Source organism: Silurus aristotelis (assembly GCF_946808225.1).
Source record: "Silurus aristotelis genome assembly, chromosome: 3".
Lineage (NCBI taxonomy): Eukaryota > Metazoa > Chordata > Actinopteri > Siluriformes > Siluridae > Silurus > Silurus aristotelis.
Window position 1 is genome coordinate 26060390 of NC_139576.1, and position 25540 is coordinate 26085929.

A 25540-nucleotide genomic window follows, 5' to 3' on the forward strand; every position below is an offset into this window, starting at 1 on the left:
AGCCTTGTCCTCTGAACCATCCCTTCAAGACATTTGCGACACCGTGGGCTGGTCTACCCTGCTGACCTTTGTCAGGTTCTACAGACTTGATCTTACCACCACTCCAGGGACAAGTCAGTCTGGCGGTATTAAACACTCTTTTCCCAAAGCATTGTTGATGCAGCGCAAATTCCTGAAAGGGAACGTCTGTGGGTTGTGTATGTATCTCTGGTTCCCTCAGAGAATAGGATACTGCGTCTTTACGGTCGCTGCATCCCTGCAGTTCTTCATTCCCTTTTCAGATGCTAGTGCCATTTCCACTGCATGTGCTTTTATAGCTGCCTGGTTGTAACATCACCCTGCCGGTGGTGTTGCGTCTTTCCGTTGGACAGATAACACACGTAATGAGTGTGGTCACGCAGAAGCATTCCTAAAACATTTTTTAAGCAGCCTCTCGTTAACTCAGGGAACCAGGCTTACATACGTAACCAAGAGACGTTTTTGCTGAGCTACAACTACAGTTTGTTTAGCAGCATGTATCAACAGAACATGCTGCTTGCTTTTAAAGGCTTTGGCATGGAGGAGCCAGTGTTGGATCTATGATGATCTCAAATTTTAAACTATTTTATGAGTTGCTCCAGTAGCTCCTGGTTCCACAACGTCCACTGACTGTATAAGACTGTAGAAAGGACATTACTCATAATCACACACTCCAGTACTCATAGAAGTTCTCACTTTCCACTGTTTTGTATTGTTTTAAGATTTATAATCACTTTTGATATTTTGAGTATGGTTCCTCTGAAGGTTTCTTACTCATAACATCTAGGGAGTTTACCCTTGCCACAGTCACCCAAGGTGGCTCATCAGAGATAAATACACCTAATTCATTTTACTTCTTAAATTCTGTAAAGCTGCTTTGAGACAATGTCCATTGTGAAAATACTATAAAAATAAACATGAACTTGAACCTGCAAGGAGTGTTTGCTGAACATCCCATTCTGTTATAATTCTGTAGCTTCCATTCTTCTGGGAAGGCTTTCCACTGGATTTTGAAAAGTGCCTGTGAGCATTTGTGTTTATTTAGCCACAAGAGCATTAGTGAGGTCAGTGTTTAACTCAATTAAATGTGTTCAGTGTGTTGCTAAAACCTTGTTTATGACTGGCCCAAGATCACTTCATTCAGACACTCTCTGACCATTTTTTTATAATGTGTTTTAATCAGGCCAAACAAATGAGACTAAGAAAGAAGCGGCAGTAGAGTTTAAATCAAATGTACTACTTGTGGCCTTTTGACTGTCTACATTTGATTACCCTCATCATACATTAGCCAATCCTCAAGCTGAACTCACATTTCCAGACAGTCTGTTGCACAATGACTGTTTGGGTGGTTTGTTGCAAGCCACTGCCTCTTCCATGATGCACTTTCACCTGCAATTCAACAAAAACCACAGCTAAGACACATGGTGCCCAGCTTGCAGGCGTCTGCAGTGCTATTCTTCAACTCCTTCCTTTTACCTCCATGAGAGTAGTAGAGTGTACAGTCGCTTAGCCTCTAATCTGGCTCTGTACTTATCACATGGGTTTACCACTTCTGTAAATTATTCGAGAAACTCAAATTATAGCCCACTTCAGTTAGAAGAATGAAAAAAATAAAATGGTACTGGGAGTTTTCTAAATGGAGGGAACAAAAACAATGAACAGAGGCTCCTTTAAAATAGCCTGGAGCTAAAATAAGACTTAACAGTGCTCATTTAAAAACCATGGGAAAGTTTGTTTTGTACAGTCCACAGCCCATTCAGTATTTAAGAGTGTATGCCATCTTCAAGAGAAAAAGACAAAAGGAGTGACTATGTATAACTGAAAATTAACTTGATTTGCTGATGTTCCACAGTGTAAAATATATCTGTAAATGGGTTTAAAGCACTATATTCCATGCAGACTGTTAGCAAATTGTTGACTAATTGCTGTGCTCTAAAAGTAAAAAAAAAAAATGTGTCTCATTACTCGAGAATAATCAACACTGATCTGGTAACTTTGTGTTGTGTTCGGCTTCATCACACCATGCATATTGGTTATTTTGATAAAACAGCATTTCCTGTAATATTCATTATATCATGTTGTTATTTTTGTAGAATTATTATATAAAAAGATGTTGTACATTCTATGCATTGTATTCGCAAATGCAGAGTTCATGCATATTCATGTCATGCATAGCCATGCATATTTCTTTAAATGGGATCATCTTAGTCTGCCTCATTATAATGTGATCCAAGTTCATATTCTCCATCACATTTGATCAGCTCTGTTTAGGCTTGCAAAGAGTAAATACTGGGTGTACGCTCAGGTTTCTCTGACTCCTTTCCTCTTCTCCTTATGTAGCCCACAATCTCTAAATAAACTGTTGTTGTTGGGTTTTTTTTGCCTGGCTTTATTGTTTTCCCTATAACATTGGTTTCCTAAAGCATTTGATATATTTTAGCAAAATATATACAACCTCATGACTACCCCATTACCTGAGACTGTTATAATGCTAGTTACCCCTACAAAAACATTAAAATAAACCCTTTTCCCAGAAAGCATACCCATATTATTGAGTATACATTTTTATTAACCTAAAAGGTTTTGCTTATAATATGGTTATTATTAGGCGTAGAGTATTTTGAATGTCCACAAGTCTCCATGGGTCATCTGTTACTATAAAAAAAATTATAAATTCGGGATTTGAATTACAGCAAGCAATTACTGTCAGAGTTGCTCTTACCAAAGCATGCATCCGGACCAGATCAGAATCCAGCAGTTCCGTGGGATCGAACATTTTATTACAGTTCATTTTGGTTTAATTTTGAACCATACACTTCCTATTTCATATACTGTTTTTAACTCTGTAGTGTAGGAACCACATAGATATTTTAATCCCTTTCATGTGAATGCATGAGGGAATGGATTTATGTTCCAATGAAAATTCCTCAAACCACAGCACTCCATGAATATACTGTAGATATATTTGTCTGATGAATGATTAGTAGAAAAAAACTGCTCTTTTTCCAGAGTGAGTACGCACTTAGTCACACAGGCTTACTCAGTTTAAAACTGATCCAATCTGCAGGAAATGGTCAAATATTCTAAAGGGAGAGGGATATGGGAGAAATCTAACATCACAGAAAAACTCTTGATATAGTCCAGTGCCTCCTACTGGAGAGTACTTTTTTTTATTCCTTACAGCTTGCCAAAAAGTTAGCGAAAATTTTAGAAGTGGGGTATGTTGTTTATCACTGAAAAAAAAAAAAAAAAAAAAAACATAATCATTTAGAACAGGGAAATATCTGAAACCTGTGCACACGAGCTGGATGAGAAAGCAGACAGCTGCTTGATCTGGCCGGCGAGAGTTTCCTGTAAAAGTGTCCCACATTGAACGCCTAAAAAGGACATGTTATTCTACTTATCTGCTCGGCAATGTGATTTACACAGGGCTCAGGCCAGCACAGCTGAATCTGGAACATTTAATATATAAGAAAATAGACATTGGCTAGTCTCCTTTTGGTCTCCTCTAAGGACAGCAAAAAAAAAGAGTGTAAGCTAGTGTTATAGGAAATATTACTGGACATTTAATTTACATCAGGAACAGATGGTCAGAATATTGTTAAGGTTTAATAGTAAACTGCTTGCTTAACCTTTTTTTTAAGCAATTCATGTGCATGCATGTACAATTTTAAATTGTTATCAGAACAAATAAATCTAAAAATTTAAAACCAATTAAACATACAACATTATACTGATCTCCGTTGCTTTCTAGAATTTTCTAAATGCCAATGATTCAACGAAATTCAAAAATGTCTTTAGAGTTCAGGTATAATATTTTTGCCCAATCATGATAACCCAATACAGACAATCAATCCACAACTAATATTTAACAAAATTTACTTGCCATTCTATTTTCAGAAAGAATAATAAAGAGCATCTGAACTTGTGGTTTTCATAGGGGCAGGTGAAAGCGGGCATCTTTCCTACATGTAAACAGGGGAGGTTGCAAGTCTCATGAGAGCTCAGTGGAAAGAATTCAACCATCCCAGTGAAGAATCAGCTGCTGTGAGAACCAGCAAATGGAAGCATCCCAAATTGCCCTCTGACCTTGTGTTGATTCTCCCAACAGAGTCTGGACGTCACAGTGGACCTTCCACTAAGGGGCTTATACAGTTTGTGTGAGAGACGGAGAAAGACAGAGTCTCTCAAGGGTCTGAAATTCAAACATACACAAACACACGCACACACAGACATATATATACACTCTGGTGGACCAGTGGAGCGAAATGACGGCCTGTTTACTGTCACTAAGCTAGTGGAATGCGTCTCGTTCTCTTCTGGCCTATTATGGCCAACAGCACTCTCGAACGAATCAGGAACAGACAGTGTGCAAATACGTTTGCGTCTGTCTCCATATGGTTGTGTGCATGAGTGTATTACAAACCATACACATCTATGGGAGACCTGTTATGGGAGATACAGTTACCACATTTATTCCTACATTTTTTCGAAGCTTGATCAGAGCATGAAATGGTGGCTGGTCACAAAAGCTCTGGTCAAAGGATCTGTTCAAACCACCCACAAATTACCATTTAAACCATAGCTTAGTCTATTGGGGTTTTGGCACAACATGCCAACTAACTGTCAGGAAAATAAGGTTGCCCTGCCATTTTTTGATTTGCATACATTTTATGGGAAGTTATCTACATTCTGTGCACATCTACACATCGGTTTCATGTAACTGTTTATGAAATGACATCATGAACTAACCATTTCTTTGTGTATATTAAAGGAATCCCAAATCTCACTGTTTTGGTCGAAAATGCTAAGCATAGGAGATGAAGTAAGTGGAATGTCGTCAATCCACATTTGTATATGTGTATCTTTCTGGCAGTGTCAGTCTGAAGTAATAACATGCACAAGGACACAAAAATGATGCTGAGATGAAAAAAAAACAAAAAAACACATAAAGAGCTGCTTGGCTCGATGCTGTACACAAAATCTAAGTGGGGCACAGCATGCAAGTATGCTATAAACATTTTCCTAATTGAAAGAACTTGCCCATCTTTAGAAACCAAGTCATTTGAAAACAATGTGCTGGCTCTGGTGGCCAATAATATTTTTTGGTTGTGATGCCAGTTCTTTAATGCAGCACATACAACCCTTGAACATAAAAATGAACATGGGTGATGGTGATATATGTCATAGAAAATAATCGGATCAACAGTGGTCCTCTATGCCTCACACCATCTTTATCTCGCTGACTTTTTCTCTTTTCTCGTCAAACGCAGCATCCTGGTTTTTAAAAGGAAGAGCTGGCCAATATGAGAGAACATCTGTGGAATGCAGTCTGGCAGCGTGAGCATGCCAGCGTACACCACAGCACGTCCTGAACATGCTCTTGATGATGGCAAACACAACACCATCATTGCCATCAGCATGACAGTGCTTCAAATAAAGCCAGCTGTCTTCTAGCCATGTCTGAATTTTCCTAACTGAACTGAAACCACTGTCATCTTTTTTCATTTAAAGCATTCTGACTAAATGTTCTAAATGTGTGTTTAGGTGTGCGTAAAATCACAGCACCATACAGGATCAAACTCATCCAACCCCTCAGCATTCAGGAATTCACCAAACAAGGAGGTAAAACCAGCCAGCAAAACTGCCCTCTCCCTTCTGATTCCACTCACATTGTATTATTTTTTTAGGACTATTGGGTCTTACTCAGTGTTAAGCATGCATAGTAAGAACTTACAGTAATACTGAAATTGTCCTTGTCAGTATTCATACCCGATATGTAACTACAGCACTGTAACTCACTGAATTTACTCATTTAGCAATAGGAAAAGTTTTTGGGGGCTTTTTCACAAAGAAAACACCATTTAAATTTTGCAAAGCATTTACCTTTTAAAGATCTTTTTTGTTTGTTTGTTTTTTGTAAACAATAAGTGTAGAGAAGTGTAAGTTTGGCCTCCTTGTCCTTCCTATAATGGCCATGTTTTCTTTCCAGAAGAGGGCATCAAATTAACACAATACTGACATTATTTAAAGAAACATGAATGTTTTTACAATTTTAATTATAAACACTCTTTTGCTTTTATTTAGCATCTTAGTACATTTGACAGCAAAAGGAGACGCCTGCCAAAATTTGCAAATATATTCCGTTTACACATAATTAAATATTTTTTATACATTTTATTAAACATAAGACTATTAATAAAAAAAGTCCTTAACTTTAATAAAATCTATTCGAAATAGACGGTGTACTAGACACTACTGAAAAACCTTCAGACATCTGATTAAGCAGGGTTGTGAATACATAGTATTCGCTGCATAAACATTTCTATAATTTTTTTTTTTTTTACTAAGAGCTGCAAGAAGCCTTTTTTAGAGCAGGTGTAGACAATGTACTATTGGGATAAATGTTGTTTTTTGAAACTGCAAGCTTTAGAGAATGATTCCCTTACCATTTGTTTTTTGTTTTTTTTAAAGGATAACCGTACATTTCCATATTTTGTAACATCCACTAACACAAGGATGACCAAAAAATCTGATCCAATAGAACTGACCAAATAGAACTGTATGTTCACTCTAATAAAAGTAAAATAAAAAGAAACAGATTGTATATAGTCCATTCACTTCTGCACATTCCTCTTCAATGCCATAGCCTCAGAACCATTTCTGAACCTTTACATTTATTTACTGTACGCCTTTATATTTATTCACTCTACTCCTGAATGTCCACACATCTCTGCACTGTAATAGCCTTTATATTTATTCACTGTATCTATCTATCTATCTATCTATCTATCTATCTATCTATCTATCTATCTATCTATCTATCTATCTATCTATCTATCTATCTATCTATCTATCTATTTAATACTCATATTGTGTTAAGGTTAAGATTCATCTGCATTAATATAAATGTTGGTTTAGCTATTACATTGTGAAGCTTTTTCAGAAGCACAATTTTCTTCAGTTTTTTTTTATTTTTTATGCTGGAGTAACACTCGTGATTTTTTTATTAAATGGTCCATAAACAGTCTGAATGTCTGCATTTAGTGCCTGAGAGAACTGCTTCTCTGGGCAGGTAGACAATGTCCTGCATTCCAGTGATATATTTTGTTCAAAACACCTTTCTCTGAACTGTAATAGGTACAAATAACAAGCGGCATATCTCTTTGACATTGGGAAAGATGTAATAAGTTTGGTTTATGTGAAAACAACTTTTATTCTAAGAAGCCAGAGAACAACTCAAGATTTATTGAAGTGCAGAAAATGTAAGGTTCAGTAAGGACAATGCTGCCAGAGGTAAAAACAATACTGCCAAAGATGCCTAAGCAGTGCAAGCAAGGGGAAAAAAGAAAAAAAAAAAAAAATATTATATTATATTATATATATATATATATATATATATATATATATATATATATATATATATATATATATATATATATATATATATATATATATAATATTCTAGATCAGAGATGCCCAAACTAGGGCCTGCAGGACAGAGTTGGCCCATGGTGACTTGGCCCCGCATGCCATATATGAAAAGATGAAAAAAAAAGCTACATCATCATTTACCATTTAATATTTAATAACATTGAAAAGTAGACAATATATATAATATATACAGTGTCGTTTACTGATATTACAAGCATATGGCTTTATTGGTAAAATTCTACGTTTACATTGTACTATTTGTAAGTTTTTCTAAACTTTAAAACTTTAAAAGTAAAGCTGCATTATTTAAGCTAATTACAGTGTAATGCTTTGTATTTATCAATTTTTTTTTTCAAAGAATCATTAAATCATTAATGAGGAAAACCATGGCAACTTTCATTTTAATATAATACTGTACGGTTTGGTATAATGCTACATTTCTTTTGGCCCACAGCCCTCAATCAAGTTAGATTTTTGACCATATATAGGAAAACATTTGGGCACCTCTGTTCTAAATACAAACTTTTGGCCAAAAAAGGGTAAGATCTCTAAAATACAGTTTATCTTCCGTAACCCCACAGGCTTATCTGACCTTACCTTCGGATTTAACTTCTGAAACCCATTCAGGAATATGAATTGTTTCTTTCTAATTTCCAGCAAAGATAATCTATTCGTATCTATGTGACTTATTGATGCCATTTCTCATTAAAAGAAAAAAAAAAATAGAAATAGAAAAAATAAGGCTGCAATGATAACAAAGATCATCTTACCAGCTCATAGTTAGCAGTGGGAACACATGAGGCTGAAACCTGCAATATAATAGAAAAACAGTGTGTTTAGACGTTGATATTGTACAATAAATTACAGCATTGAATGAAACATCTTATACTTCTGTATGTCTGAAAACAGCTATGAAACATGAGACTGAGATTCTGGACACACTGGAAAAGAAAGAATGTACACCATAATCCAATTCATAATCATGTAAAAAAAAAAAAAAAAGATCCTCTGTTTCAGTTCCAGATCTTTCTTTATTTTGCAAAGGAGATTGGGAAGTCAGTGTTGTTTAAAGGGGGAAGTCAGTGTGGTTTAAAAGCGATTAGTGTTCGCATGAGCTCATGATCGGCTGACTGTAATAAGATTAGTGCTCTGGCTAATATCATCATCAGCCTGTGTGCCTCCGATGAACAAATGACCATTGTGCACCATAAACAGCAGGAGAGCCTGACTGTAAATACAACATGAAGATGAACTATATGGTAACAGATCTGGATATTAAGATGAACCCAAACAGGATGCACATAGCAGCCGCTTCAGTTCACACGAAATAACATCTGTCCACGTCATTCAAGGGACGAGGTTACGACTCAGGACAAAGAGGGTAAACAAAAGCAGCCAGGGTTGAATTGTACTTATGTAATCCCATCCACGCACTTGCACATTCCAACAAGTTTACCCATATACCCAATGAAAACAACGCAGATAAACGCTGTCCTTAAGGGCACTTCATAGCATGTAAGAATATATCTCTATAAAATGTCCATACACCTACACTCATGTACCTTTTAGTTAATGCTTTTAAGATTAAATTTCCTGTACATTTTTCACAGTCCTCTTGGGTGCAGTCTGAACAAGATTAATCAAGATCCCCACAAGATCTTCGCATGCACCGTGTTCTGATTATATGAGATCTAGTTTCTTAGGTATGTACCTCTGATCTAAGATCAGGTATCAACTGAGGACAAAGAGCATAAACAAACTACCCCATTCTCTTTCAAAGCCTTAACTGGATACATTGACTCACAAATCCAAAAACAACTATGCTGGAAGACTATTCATATCAGTCTGCTTTTATTTTGTTGGATTAAAAAAAAAAAAGAAAAGTGAGTGAGTGAAATTGGATTACTTTACATAATGGATCCAAATAAGCTTCAGTTGTTTAAGATTTTAGTTTGACAGCTGCATTATTTAAACTATTATTAAGTTGGGATTGGATGTTTCATTTTAGAACACCAACAGGATGTTTTGAACGTAAATGGCTCCAGGAGAAACAGGCTGAGAATGAGGAGTAAAAATATTTCCTACCGAAACATGTTATTTCAGCTGAGAATGTGGGTGTGTGAAATACATAAACAATATCAATCTCTAGCTCAACAAAGTTTCAATATATCTAAAAGAACCATAAAAACACAATGGTCAAAGCAACTATAAACTACAGGAAATGAAAAAGAAGAGAGACGTATTTTTCGATATTAGATAAGTGAAAGTGTCAAAATAGGAATATTTTGTATGTATATATATATATATATATATATATATATATATATATATATATATATATATATATATATATATACAGTACAGACCAAAAGTTTGGACACACCTTCTCATTCAAAGAGTTTTCTTTATTTTCATGACTATGAAAATTGTAGATTCACACTGAAGGCATCAAAACTATGAATTAACACATGTGGAATTTTATACATAACAAAAAAGTGTGAAACAACTGAAAAATGTCATATTCTAGGTTCTTCAAAGTAGCCACCTTTTGCTTAGATTACTGCTTTGCACACTCTTGGCATTCTCTTGATGCCTACATTGAAGAACCTACAATATGACATATTTTCAGTTGTTTCACACTTTTTTGTTATGTATATAATTCCACATGTGTTAATTCATAGTTTTGATGCCTTCAGTGTGACTCTACAATTTTCATAGTCATGAAAATAAAGAAAACTCTTTGAATGAGCAGGTGTGTCCAAACTTTTGGTCTGTACTGTATATATAATATATATAAACTTTTGGTCTGTACTGTATATATAATATATATATACAGTACCTGGGGGTGTAGTCAACAAAATGTGACTACACCCCCACATTTCAGCAACCATTTTAATATATATTCTCAAAGGACAATTTATTTATAACTTTATATTTTAAATATATATTTTATATATAACTTTACTATAATATTTATTTATAACTTTATATTTTAAAGAAGTAAATGTGCAGCTTGTATATCTGTACAGATTATCTGATCCTCTGAAAGTAACTGAACATACAGCCATTATTGTCTAAATAACTGGCAACAAAGGTTCACCCCAAGTAATAACAGCTGTACGTTGTGTAACCATGCAAAGTCATGTGTCCTATTCATCATGTTCATGTTTTTTGTTCGCTTGATAGGACCATACAAATTTCTGTATCTTGTATTAGAGCAATTACAATTTGGTGCTTTGAGTACAATTCTCTCATACTGACCACTAGATGCTCACCATGGCATCTCATGGCAAAGAACTCTCTGAGGATTTGGGAATTAGAATTGTTGCTCTCCACAAAGATGGTAAAGGCTATAAGATCAGTAACACCCTAAAACTAAGGTACAGTACAGTGACCAGGGTCATACAGAGGTTTTCCAAGACTAGTTTCACTTGGAACAAACCTTGCAAGGGATGATCATAAAAGTTGAGTCCTCGTGCTGTGTGTCAGGTGCAGAAGCTGCTTCAAAAATGCATGAAGCAGAATGTCTGCTTGTCAGTGCTCAGACTCTATGCTGCACACTGCTACACTGCATGGTCTTTCTAGAAGGAAGCCTCTTCTGAAGCTGGCTCACAAGAAAGCCCACAAACAGTTTGCTCAAGACAACCTGCCCAAGAGACTAATATAAACTTTTTTGGTTTAGATGGTCTTCAGGATGTATGACAACACCCTGGTGAGGAGTACCAACAAAATTGTGTTTTAAATACAGTCATCCATCATGGTGGTAGCATCATGTTTTGGGGCTGCATTAGTGCTGCTGGTACTGGGGAGCTGCAGTTCATTTAGGGAAACATGGATTCCAACATATACTGTGACATTCTGAAGTGGAACATAATGCTCTCCCTTTAGAAACTTGGATGGCAGTTTTCCAACATAATATCGACCCCAAACACACCACCAAGAAGACAACTGCCTTGCTAAGGAAGCTGAAGGTGATGGTGTGGTCAAGTATATCTCAGGACCTAAACCCTATTAAGCACCTGTGGGGTGTCCTCAAGCGAAAGGTGTAGAAGTGTCATTTGTCTAACATCCAGTAGCTCTATGATGTCATTATGGAGGAGTGGAAGAGGATCCCTGCAACAACCCGTGCAGTTTTGGTGAATTCCATGCCCATGAGGATTAATGCAGTGCTAGATAACAATGGTGCTAACACAATATATTGACACAGGTTTGACATGTTCACTTAGGGTGTACTCACTTTTGTTACCAGTCATTTAGACAATAATAGCTGTACCTAGAGGACAGTAAATATGTACTGCTATACAAGCTGCACATTGACTACAATAAAGTATATCCAAGTGAAATGTTTTATAGTATTGTCCCTTGAGAACATGTACATATTTTGGACATATTGTGCCTAGGTAAAGTACCACTAATTTCCTGTCATCACACCCTATCATTACATACACACCGCAGACATTTCGCAACTAAATAAGCTTCTAAACGATTATCTCTGCAATTTAAATTTTCATGCATTAAACATAATCTCTCTTTTTAAACAATTCAATAACGCTCCATAAACCTTAGGTAGAGGCATTACTGCATTTTCTATGTTCTTCAATCTTGCCTCAAGCTGATCTTTCTCCACAAGTCCTGATTTGTAAGCACAATGCACATGCTCATGTAACATCAAATCCAGTTACACAATGGATTCATCGTGATACATTCAATATATCCTGGATGGAATAGCAGTCTGTCAGTGGCCACACACACACACACACACACACATTCACACATTCACACACACACACACACACACACACACACACACACACACACACACACACACACACACACATTCACACTTAGGGGCAATTTAGAGTTGTTTATTCATTCAAATTTAGTTTTTTTATGTTTAGGTGGGTGAAACCCAGATATCGCTGAGGAACATCAAACAGACAACATGAGGTACATTCAAAATAAAGATGTGTGCAAAAGTTGCATTTACAGTAGGATTGTTCTCTTCCATAATGGACTCAACTGAGAACACTCTATCTTGCTACAGTAAGTGGTAAACATTAACATGGAAACGTTAAGGGTTCCCCCAAAGGTGAATATGCCAAAGACAAACCTAAGCCCAACACAGCACTTACTTGGGATTCTTTAACAGACACTAACAAACACTGTGTTTAGCATACAATCATTTGCCAATCTGAGATATCTAAATCTGAAATTCCATCACCTGGCTCAGATCTGCTCTCGGGTCCACAGCGCTGACAGCTCCTCCACCTGAGTCATTCCAACACCTCCTCTTGGTCCTAATATCTATTCCTCCCAAGTAACCTCTTATGAGACTATAGAAACCTTCTGGGTACGTTGAAGGCCCTATTTTCTTCTTCCTTTTAAAGTAATCTCAAAGTGACATGCAACCCATATCTGTTTCCAAATTAGCCAAACTAATCTTGTATGATGTGGGTACAGTGTGGAAATGTACTGTGCTGTTGGGACTGATATCATGTCTTGAGCCAATGGAAGATCACCGATTAAGTTCTGGGAAAGAGTTCTGGCTGAAGACTGAAAGAAGAAAATCCCAGAACTTTTAAAGTGTCTCTGTTGGAGCCTTGGCACATTCTTCAAACTGATCAACTCGGTATGTTAGTTATAAGTCACAAAAAAACTAATTCTAATTTTATATTTTACATAATTCACAAACCTTTTGAGATAGTAGAACTTTGTACAGATTTGAAGATATCTATTTAATATGACCAGGAACATCAAGTTGCACAAATTCTACACAGATAAAAGTGTTGTAGTGCACGTATGATGATGGAGTAGTTGGTGTGTTCCTGCCTCAGTTTCAGTATTCTGGATCTACTACAACTCTGACCATGATTAAGCATATATATATATGAAGTTTTGTAGATGAATAAAAAAAATGCTATTATACTGTAAGGCTCAAAAAATAAGCATGCATATCTTTAACCCCTGCTCATTCCCCTGTGTCAAAACAAGACATGGATGGATTCATTCAGTGGTGAGTTGCACCCACACACATTATTGAAATTCTAGACAACTTTTTACATTCCAGCAAAGTATCTCTGTGTCTCTATAATGCAGAACCATGTTTATAAGCAGCACTCTGAGTTTTTCAAGCACACGTGAAACCCAGAAGGAACTATGATGAACTATGTTACACATTAATGGCCAACCATGGACCTATCATTGGGCAACCACAGCAATGTTCACACTCCAGACTTACTGTGCATTGGTATAAAACGTGGGTAATTTTTACACACAACAAAAGAAAAGCTCATGCTCATGGTTTATGGGGTATATCTGAGTCAGTGAGAAGCCAATTACAAGGGTAGAAACAATGTAGATATTTATTGGTTTATTTTTATACTGAATTATTATCTTACCATCAAACAAAAATTTCTCCCCATCTCTCTCTCTCTCTCTCTCTCTCTCTCTCTCTCTCTCTCTCTCTCTCTCTCTCTCTCTCTTCCCACCTAACTGAAGCCTGGAGAAGGCTGGCTAGTTCATGTCCCTGACAGCACCCCTGAGAGCTCTGAAAGCATTTATCTTTATTATGTGCCTATGGCTTAAGGGCTAATCAGAGTCTTCATGAGAACACAGATCTCCCCCAAAACTGCTGACATGCTTCCTTCAGTATCCTCTCTTCAATTTGGTTTCAACTCTGAGCTGCATGTGTTAAGGTCAAGCCCAGGGTACATATTTTCCAAATCACATTAATTACATGTCTATCTAAGACTCTAATTAGTTCCATATTGCCCAGTTCTCCCAAAACCTCTCCCCAACCCCCCATCCGTCAAAAAATAAATTACCTGTAAATGGTGGAAATAAAAAATATTGGTTGCTACTGTGCACAAAACAAGTTGCTTTGCTTTTGCATATCTGTCAGTTGACCAATCAAGTGGATAGGATGAATATTTTTTTTTAAGTGTGTAAAAGGGAAATGCTGAACCAAAACTTTGTAATCCTCTTGGCTGCCTTGCACTGCAAAACAAAGCCTCTGTATTCTTTTTGTGAAGGAAAAAAAGAGGGTGGAAGCACATGTTTGATACTATCAGAGTGTACAAATGAGTGTACTATAATAAGGGGTAATTATGTTTTGGCATTCCTTACATGCTTATGTTAACTAAATTAAACCAAGATCCATGGCACAATGAGAACTTCTATTTAAAAAAAACAATGTGTAGTACACTATAGTTTCTCTAGTTCTTGCTCTAAGAAAAAAACGCTGTCTTATCTCCAAATATTTACCATCTCACCCTCAGCCAGCTCAGGTAAGTGTGCGTGTGTTTTTTTTCTCCATTAGGTGTCCCCTTAAGTTGTCCCCTTAAGTCATGAAACCTCTGTTGAGGCCAAGCTATGGCAGACAATAGAAACATGTTCTATGAGATGACTATGTTTCTTAGATCTTAGCTCTCCACACTTGCATAAACACACAGTCTTTTTTATGCAGACTTTCATGTTTATCCAAGCTGAAATAATCCATGTGTCTGGCACGCTATTGCTGAAAGGTGCTTTTGCCAATATTCAGAGTCCAAATCACATCCACTTTCCTTAACCAAAAACAGAACGATCATCCAAACACAGGTAAGGTAGTGAGAGCCAGAGGGAATAAAAAAAGACATTTTTGTGAATAAATAATATCCTTGGGACGCTGATGGAGACTCATCCAAAAATCTGCCTTCTTGACTGACAGTACAACCCTCCTCCTGTTCCTCTCCCACTTGTTTACCCCACTCATATTCATCAGTAAAAAAAAATATGAAGCAACAGCCTCCTCAATATGTTTCGAGCCAACATGTTTTTGAACACAGTTTTTTGTATATATTTATTAGTGTATTTATTCATTTAAGTAAAGACAAAAAAAAAAAAGACAAAAATAAAGCATTTTACTGGCATGATGGTTTCTAGGCAATATGTTCATTTATGTTCAGTCATTTGTTTTGTATTGTCTTGGTGTAGAACATCTGTTATTTATCATCTAATATGAAACTAGGTTAAGAAAAAGATGATGTCCAGATTCCAAAAAAAAAAAAAAAAAAAAAAGATATGATTACGTGGTGTTTGAAAATATTTTGTTTTTATCATATTCTCCTCAAACAAAAACCAAATAAATAAATGACAAAATTGATTTAAAGAAAACACCCCCCCCCCCCTCCTTTTTTTGTTTGTTTTGATAATTTCTTTCAGAAGATAGCTCATAACATACGCCCATAGCAAAAGTCAAACATTGATCAGCAGTATGATTATTAGTGAAAATCTATTTAAACTATGCCTACTGTCTTTAAAGTTGGGTAACAAACCAACCAAGGGCACAGTATGCAAAATCTTGACATTAAAAAGTTAACAAATTAACACTATAACAGTCCAAGATTAAGGTTAGACTTGTTCGTTCATGCACTAACAAAAAATAAAGGCACCAAAGTGCACTGTTGTTGGGGAAGTACTACCATGAAGGACATTAATATGTATTTTTAATCTTTAATAGATGATGTATCTGGAAATAGTATGACTTAATGATATAAATATATGAAAAAAGTGTATAATTCGGTAAAAAAAAACACCAGGTCTAAAACAGCTACCTAACAAATTGACTGATTCCAATCAAATACCTTTTTCTGCAATGTACTTGGCTATCACTACTTTTGTGTTCACATGCTTCTGTGTTCCAGTTTGAGACTGGATAAATAACTGAAAAACTTTCAATGTGCTGTTCACAAATCACCAGGTATAGCCACAGGACTGAAAAATAGTAAACAAGTAGGTTTCAGATGTCAGTTTCACAAGGTATCCTATGAAATATGGCAACTGGGGGACACATTCGATAACAAAACACACTCTTTAGCAATAGAATGTGGATTGAGGCTATAAATGGTTTGGTTTGTATTCAAAAAAGAGATTGAAGAACAATTGGTGAAACCCAAACGCTCTTTAAAATAGTACAAGTGAGGTCACTCAGCTCTAAGTACATGTCAAATCCATTTTTTTTGTCTCATATAATGTACTGCTTTACTCCTAACATTTCCAAGCCTTACAAAAGACTGACCACCTTACATTTGTGTGTGCACTGACAGGCGGGAGTGGCAGGTTGAGGCAAGACAGGAGTGTCAGCCAGTCAAAGTGGCATTTAGTTCTTTGGAGTGGAAGAATTATGAGCAGGAGAAAACCCTTAATGGGCTGGTGAGGACTTGCACTTCACTTATGGAGGCTTTTGCCATTTAGATAAGTTATCAAAAACAACTTTGCTAGAACAAATCAATACTCATTATGAATGGCATACACGCCTTAAACAGAAAGAAAATTAAAAAGAGTTCTCCCTTGGAATGAAAAAACATTGAGAAAGAGGATTGGATTACATGTTACATCAAACAATCAAGGATTCTCTGTAAATGCATGGTGCACAGGAATAACAATTTTACACAGTGATCGATGCTTAGTAAGAATTTAAAACAACAACTTTTCAGTCCAACAAGAAACTTTTACAATTTGGGTTAGAACAACAGTTTCCTTTGCGCAGGCCTCCCTAAGGTTGTATGGTTTTCCTGCCATTATTTAACTGCCAGGGCCATAAATCAAATTCAAATGCAAACAAGCTCTAAGCTGAATTCTCCAAAATAGGCCTGCTTCATATAAACATTCCACAGAGACGCGACGTCTGATAAGAGCTTGATGCACTCTGAGTTTAGAATAGGGTGGAGTCTGTGCTTTGGGGCTATTGGGGCACTGTAGAACTCTTTCCCTGCCTCCCATTCCTATGCACCCCAAACCCACCCTTCACCTCCTCCTTGTCTATCATTGCAAGGAAAATGTTGTATATTTTGTTCAGCAATGCAGGGAGTGACATCGTGTGTTGCACGTGCTCACTGATACACCGTCTCTAAATCCTTCAGAGGAACATGACTGCACAAACTGCCCCGCGACCAACAGTCCTGCTCTGCAAAAATCAGTGAAAACAAGCCCAGTGTGCACATCATCGATCAATCCAGGACAGAACAGCAACATTGCACCAGAACTATTAGCGTGCAGAAGCCCTCTTAGCTTGGCTCTAATTCTCATGACAATAAACTGTATTTAACTGTATTTAAAGGGTCTTCCGCAGGACGGAAAACAGCACAGAAAGGAAACTGTCATGAAGTCAACAAAAACTGAGTCACGTCCAGCCAGTGGGAAGTAAAACAGGAATAAATGTCGATGTGGTGAGCAATGAAAGACCAAACGATAGCACTCCTCTCAGAGTAATAGCCTGTGATCGACCATCTCTGATTGAACCTTCCCACAAAACATATGGAAGCCATTGAAATACATAGCCACCACCGAGAGATGACAAATTGAGCTATGAGGGGAAAAAAGAGTATCTACACTGCTTACATTCATGCAAGCTAAGTGAGGTCTGACTGGCAGAACAAAATCAATCAGTAATGTCTGGCTGTTTGACATTTCTATGCTTTTATCACACCAGTGTGATAAGACATTATATAAGTTTATGTAAACAATTTTGGCAGATGTTGTTACCAGTTTCCTTGTCTGCAAAGTCAATTTGTGCTAATGTGACGTCACATTTTACTGGTGGTAAACCATTGAAGAGTGTAAGAAGGCTGGATTATGAGATCTGACAATACAGGCAGACCACTCAACTGGAATGTCTGGCTAATTACTGGGGGCAGTGGTCCAATCGGCTTCAAAAGTAAGCCCCTCATCATGCTGGAGGACCATGGAAACCAAGAAGTTGGAAAAGATCATTTTATTTGTTTCCAGCTTGACCACTTTTCTATAATCCATTTAAGACTAACCATTCTGGCTGATTTCATATTCGATTTTTTAAAAAATCAGCCAGTGTCAAGTCGCATAATGTCATTTTTACTGATAGTCTTGGTAGTCTATGGAAGATTCAGTCAAGCAATTGCCACTGTCTGTAAAAAGAGAACTAGTGATTCTCTTCGATTGTTTGTTACCCATTGTCAAAAGAAAAAACAGTCGTGACATTACGGATCTTGGATTGTATGGGGTTTGAAGACCACAATGTTTAGGCTGTGACACAGACCATTAGAATTTTTATATGATTAATGCTGCTTCTTTTAATAAGCGTTTTTTATTATTATTTTTTTTTTTTTTTATCAGTATAAGCATTTCTTCCCATAAAATAGAAGCACACCATGGACCACCATTCCCTCTCTTTGAGCCAAATTGGCAGACTGTGTATAAAACGGGCCCAAAATTAAATTCAGGATGTTTTCACTAATCCTACCCCTAAATGACTTCCTCTGGCACCCTTAACATTGTTTAAGGTTGCCAAGCCTCTGAAGCTGATGTAAGGCCAATTTTGGAAATGTTCAGCACAAAAGCAAATCCTAATCCATTTGCCTTAATGAAATGGCTATATGGGCAGGGTAGAGCTAATATATAAAAGTATAGACCTGATATTTCATATCTCTCTAAGGCTGTCTTTAACCTCTCTGGAATTGAATTGTGCTGCAAACCCATCTGTTCGATATTAGTAATGGGACTAACTAAATATATAGGCTATAAGATGATCAAGGCTATGGGCACAGCCCGAAATTTGCAAGCCAAAAGCACCATTATTTTACACTTGTACATAAGAGATATGCCAGACACTCTGCCTTAATGGCTATGCGTCCATCTTATCAAAGTACACTTACTTTACACAAATCCTAAGTTGCAGAGCCATTTTTCAACGTATCGTATAATATAGTTCTCTGTAAGGAAGTAACAAAGTCACTATCTTTTCTTGTCCCCCCTATATTGTGCAGAAAACCCATTCTATATTCCAAGAGAATTTCCAATTATGTTTCTGCCCATGTTTGCAATTTGTATCTCTCTGCTTTCATGCCTCTTCATCCGTATAGCACTTCATCAATGACAGATTTTGTTCCGTGCCTTTCTACCAAACTGCAGCCATAAACCATTGGCCCAGATGGTGGTGGTTTGCATTCAAACAGCAAAGAAACTTATGTGGTTGAGTAGGAACAGAGCCGTGAAGACACTCTTAAATCACACATTTTCCTCCCAACACCTTCTCCTGCGCAGGAATGTCTGTGGCATATATTCCTGCCTCTACCAGCAACTCATCCTGGCCCTTTACACATTTACTAGAAGGCCTTCCTTCCTCACCTCCCTCCAGTGATAGGAGCAAAACTGAGTGATGCCTTATCACCTCTGAAGAGGTCCTGTTAATTTACTGCGACCTTGTAAAAGTGCGACCTTTGCCCATGAAATACTCCTCACCCTCCGCCTCTGCCTCTGCAGGATACTGAAATTTTTCAGCTGTCTTTTCTCTACTTTATCAGTTGGCTCAAAGTATGAACATGTCACTTAGAAATGTGAACAACTTTAAGGTTTTTTTCTCAGCATGGCTGGATAAAGGCACACCAAATTTCTTTGGACAAACAGATGTATCTGGAGAGGGATAGGACCAAGTAATGAGGGCCTAACCATGCAGAAGACTCAAGTGGAGTCAATCAGCCAACAAAAACTTCACACAAAGCATAATAAAACCAAAATGATTTAGCAGCTTCAAATAAGTAAAGTAACAAATATGTAACGATGGAGGCTGGAGAGCAGCAATAATCTTTACTATGAACATTTTTAGGACCTTTTACCTCTAAATAAGAGTAAAATGGTTCGATCATAAAAATCCATTCTCTAATTATAGTGTGCAACCATAGCCAAATTCTAGTAAGTTGTGCTGAAACGTGGCACAGGAATGTAAACAAGGTTGCAGAACATTCAAACAATCAAATTGACATCAACACAACCAGCGCAAACTACACACTTGCACAATGACCTACAATTAGTTTCACATCAGCTTACTTTCAGTTCCACCTGTTTATAATTTGTGTTTCACTGGCATCTTAGATAGTGTCACTGAATACATCTCTCTGTAATGGGGCGAAATGAACCGTGAACTTTCATAATGGGCCATTTCTAAACATACATTTATCAAACAAAATTCACCACGGTACATGTAAAAGGCAATTCTGCTATACTGTCTATGTTTTATGTGTTTTTATGATGACCTCACAGCTCTTGAATCACAGATAAGACTTCAAAACTTCTCTAAACTTTGCCAATGTCTCATGATTTCTGCATCCTTTCTATTCAATTTCTCATAAACACAATGAAAAATCAGAGAGAAAAACACAAATGTGCATTATCATTGATTGTTGTAAAACAATAAACACCATCAAAAACACAACCATCCTGTCATCACAGATTACATTCTGATGATATATTCTGATTAAAATCTCAAGTGGCTATTATTTAGATTTTCTCAACAGCTTATATCCGGTCACAACCTAAAATCAGGTCCCATAAAAGATGGCCTTTATAAGAATATCTCTTTCTCTACATACCTCATACATAGTGTTATCTACTCCCCCCAGCCAGCAGATTGGTGACGTTTTATTGCATGAGGGTATGTGTTATGACATGCATGGTTGCTGTGCAATGCATGGATACAGCTGGTCAAGAGAAATCTTCGACACAACGCCAACATTTAAGTCCATCTTTGGACCTGAGCCAGTGGATGTTCAGCTTTCCCATGCTCACAGCAAACTATGGTATGATTAAAGCGGTACAAACTGGTTTGTGTTTCTTTTGGCCATTCAAAACCATCTGGAGATGCTAAGAGATGGAGAGGAGAACAATAAAGGCTCTACTAGAAAAGCTAAGCAACAGCAATGGAGAAAAGGAGTGCAAACATGCTTTAAGTAGCACAGCAATCAAATGAAGTGAGTCAGAAAGCCACCCTTATGAGAAAATGATGCATCACCTTCTCTCCATTTCAGATTAGGATTTTTGATAAATGTGCTCCAGCACAAATTCTACAGCTTTTCCCCCTCCCTAAATTTCATCTTAATTAGCCATAATTGCAAGACAAGCAATGGCCAAAAACATGTGATGTGTTTCCCATGTTTGAAAGCAAGGGATGAAGAACCGGTCACGGTTTGAGTATGATGAGTGTGTGTATTTCAGCATATAAAGGGATTTAGGGTCAAGGTGGGGTGCAGGTAGGGACCAAGGCAGATTTGTGGATGAGAATTTACTCATTTAATTAAGGCAGAAAATGTGTGTGTAGTTCCAGGTTTAATGTTTATATTAATGTGATTATTTTATAATTTCAAGGCTTATAAATTAATGTAGCTATTTAATAATTTCAAGGTTGTTTTAATGTTTCAGCCATTGCTTCTATTATTTCTAAAGAAGCAGTTTGCACTGGGACTGGAATATGTAGATGCTCAACATAGAGTATATGTTAATTGGTGTTGGTGGGGACATTTTGAAATGAGTTTCAGAACAATTTAACAGTCAGAAGTGTGAATGGGAATCTCTCTCTCTCTCTCTCTCTCTCTCTCTCTCTCTCTCTCTCTCTCTCTCTCTCTCTTTCTTTCTCTCTCTCTCTCTCTCTCTCTCTCTCTCTATCTCAGAAGAAATACAATTGCTGTCATTGCAATTGTAAAGGTAAAGTGGATGTGTTATTCTTGAAAAATAAAAACAACTTCTGGATGGCAAATATTTGTGTCAGGCCACTTAGCTCCACCCTACCATTGGTGATTTACCTAAAAAAAACTACAGACCAACCCCCCACACACACACACACACACACACACACACACACACACACACACACACGCGCGCGCACATAAATCACCACCAACAATGCTACTGTTTCAAGCGTTGGCCTGCCATTGTGTAGTTTGGCCTGCAGGTCATGAGGTGAATACTGGTGAGTTTAAGTGCAAGAGTTTTGGAATGAAGTGAATACAGAAGTCTGACCCAGCTATATGTCTAACAGTGAGAAACAACCACACACTCAGACAGCCAGTAGCAGACAGTATGCCGCACAGGGATGTCTATTGTCTTCTCTTTAACAGCAGCTATGTCATGCTGTCAGGCGCAGTTGTTACAGTGGAAAGGAAGGACAAACCGCTTGCTGTTGCCACAAATTACCCCTGAGTTCCCTCAGTGTGGGATAACACTCTCACTTTCACCCCAAACAATGCCGATGCTTACAGCAGACACAACATCTAAGCCGCACTGGGGAATGCCTTCCCTGGGGCTGAATTGTCCATCATAACACACACACACACACACACACACAAACACACACATATCCGCACATGCACCATTACTGACATAACAAAGGTCCCTCTGTCAGAGTCCCAAATAACTAATATAAATAAAATTCCATAATTTTGAGCAAATCTATCCATGATATGACACATAGACACATTGATTTAATCCTGAGTATTTGTACTTGTCTAAAAACTCGGATCAATATCCAATTAGGCATTTTAATATTGTATCCTATATACTACATATTTATTTATCCAGAAAACACTTATTAATCCAGAAATCTTTTTGGTTCATCTAGCTCATTAGTAGACTAGAACAATTAAATCAATATGATTAGACAGGTTGGAAGCTTATTAACTCCCGAACACTGAATTTCTCACAAGTAAAATCTATTTATATAATCATTTGTTATGTCTTCACTATTAAGGTCCAAGTCCAATTACTTGGACTTATTACTATTGTGTCAGACAATAAGAAATCTTTTTCTGTAAAGGGTAACAAGCATTTGCAACATGAGTGAGACATTTCCCCTCAGTTGTGCTTACTCAGTTCCATATCAGCCTTAGAGATCCATTCCACAATTACATAGGTGGAATAGAGCCACAGAGATTACTGTACCTGTCTCCTCCGGTTTACAGGCTACAATCCCACACTTTTAGCCGACAAGATTTCTGCAAGCTGACATTCAGCCTAAGAGCGCAGATAGCAGTCTCCTCTCCCGCTCATTACACACACCATCTGAGAATACTTACACGCCGGCTCTCTGTTTCTTTACAGAGAACATGCCAAGTCCAGACTCTAAGCAGCTGCTGTTCTCTCACCGCTGGGAGAAAAGCATCAAGATTCCTTGCATATCTGAGGACACAGACCTCACCGCAGGCTATGCAGAGTAAACGCCCCCCCATCCTTACCTGAAACACAGCTGTGGCCATCCTCCACGTATTTCTCTAAAAGCGTGTGTACTGTCGGTGTGTAAGTAGATCCACTCTATTGCCGCATTCTCCTCAGAGCAGTGAGGACGACAGCGTCATTTGCTTGTTCTCTCTGGCATGAAACGGAGGAAAGTAAATCCAGCCAGAGAAGAAAGGTGCATGTGTGTGTGCGTGTCTGTCTCTCTGTGTGGGTATCCCTAACGTCACCTAGTGTTACGTACTTCAAGCAGGTAAACAATATTTCAGATTATATTATTTAGCAGAAACTAAATACAGAGCCACAGCACCTAAAAGCTCAGCAAGCACACTACAAGGATATCTGGAAAGTCTAGCTGCAGGCTACTGCCAATCCCCCTTCCCTCAGTCAGTCTTATCCGCCCTCCCTCTCTTCCACTCACTTTCTCCCTCTGGTGCTCCCTCTCGCTCTGTCCCTGTGTTACACACAATGCTCCTTTTGCTCTTTCTCTCTCCCTCACTCTTTCTCTCTCCTTCTCTCTCTCTCTCCTTCTCTCTCTCTCTCTCTCTCTCTCTCTCTTTCTCTATCTCTCTCTCTCTCATGTACATGAGCGAAAAAAGTAAAAAAAAAAAAAAACAGGCCAAAAGCATACAGTCTAAAATTCCCGAGCAGTGAGTGGGCTGGACTATGTTTGACAGACAAACCTCCAGCCGCATAAACACCCTCCCTTCGCTGTTATCAAGTTCTCAGCTTACAGGTTAAACATGAGTTGACAAGCTCACAGGTTGAATAAGTCACACAGACCAGAGCTTGCAACAATCTGAGGAGCGTACACTCATGGAATTGGTTATTTATGCAACTCACTCAGATATGCCATAATCCCCTCAGTACAGTGATTACATCTGCTTATATCAAAGCACTCTCAAATTCTTAAGGCAGAAGGTGTTGATTAATTTCACATAACAGCCAGGCTGCAAAAATAATATTATAGTGCTCAGTTTAACGTTCAGTGTTATTGCTTTGCTAGGTTTCTTAAGGGAGATGTTTTTTAAGCATTTTTGGATGAGTCTGGGGGAAGTTTCTACTTTGTAACACTGTTTAGCTGTCCTGGCTAAGGAAATATTTATCACAGACCAACAAAGTCCTTAATAGGAAGATCTTAAAAAACACTTCCATCAAGATAGACAGGTAAGCAAATATTTTTACAGATACCATATGTAAAAAAAAAAATAGTCTTGGTATGAAGATAAGCTATTGGGAGCTTTATGAAGTTATGGTCAACATGAGTTTGGGTAGGAGATCTTGAATGGTCTGCTATAGAGCCCTGACCTTAACCCTAATGAATACTGTACATCTCTGATGAATTGGAACGCAGACTTCACCCCAGGCCTCCGCACCCTACATCAGTACCTGACACCCTTGTGGCTGAATTAGCACACATCTCCACAACCACCCCCCAAAATCTAGTGGAACATCTACCCTGAAGAGTGGAGATGGTTATAACAGCAAATAGGGACTAAATGTGAAATGGGTTGTTTAAAAAGCATATACTATTCTTATGTTCAGGTGTCCATAAACTTTTGTCCACGTAACGTCTCTCCTACAATTTATCTCTACATAAGCAGAAAACATGTTTGAAAAACTGTTGTTAATTTGATTGTTAATGTTTAATACTCAGTATTTTTGACTTCATTCGCTTGTCAATTCACATGTCTAGAAAATTATAACTTTGTCACAACCTTTTTGTTCAGTTAATCAATCATAATCAATAGGAATATCTAAGGTCAACTAAATGTTTATTAAATGCTTTATGATATTAAAGTGCCATTAAATAAAAAAAAAAATTACTTTATTGTAATGTATAAAATGTTGCTACTAATTCCATGCATTTCCCAAATATTTTCTTGTTTCATTAAATTTCATCCCATTCATAAGTCATTTAATTTTGAAATTCATGTGGTTTTATCAGTGGTGGCCGGTCAGGGCCAGCAAAGCTTTCTCTGCTGGTCTAAACACTATCAGAAGCACAAACCTACATTTACAACCTAAATTCTAATATTATTTCTATGACATTGTATTCATTTATTCCCAACAG

At 37.4% G+C, this 25540-nt stretch overlaps 1 protein-coding gene and 1 long non-coding RNA gene across 42 annotated transcripts in view; both read right to left on the bottom strand.

Moving 5' to 3' along the window:
- tns1b (tensin 1b) overlaps positions 1-25540 on the bottom strand; it is a 232885-nt gene that overhangs the window by 77983 nt on the left and 129362 nt on the right. For 24 of the 41 annotated variants that reach the window (XM_083537438.1, XM_083537447.1, XM_083537442.1 and 21 more), the window contains exon 4: positions 8223-8261. In XM_083537438.1, coding sequence (XP_083393564.1) covers positions 8223-8261 — 39 coding nt within the window. Of the gene's footprint in view, positions 1-8222; positions 8262-23175; positions 23410-23468; positions 24210-25540 lie in introns of those variants that run through there. The other 17 variants (XM_083537469.1, XM_083537467.1, XM_083537468.1 and 14 more) reach the window with 9 other exon arrangements.
- On the bottom strand, positions 16446-21424 carry LOC310723986. Its single transcript, XR_014532878.1, has 2 exons — positions 19039-21424; positions 16446-19001 (listed from the first exon to the last, which is right to left on the bottom strand). It is a non-coding gene; the product is annotated as an uncharacterized lncRNA (long non-coding RNA).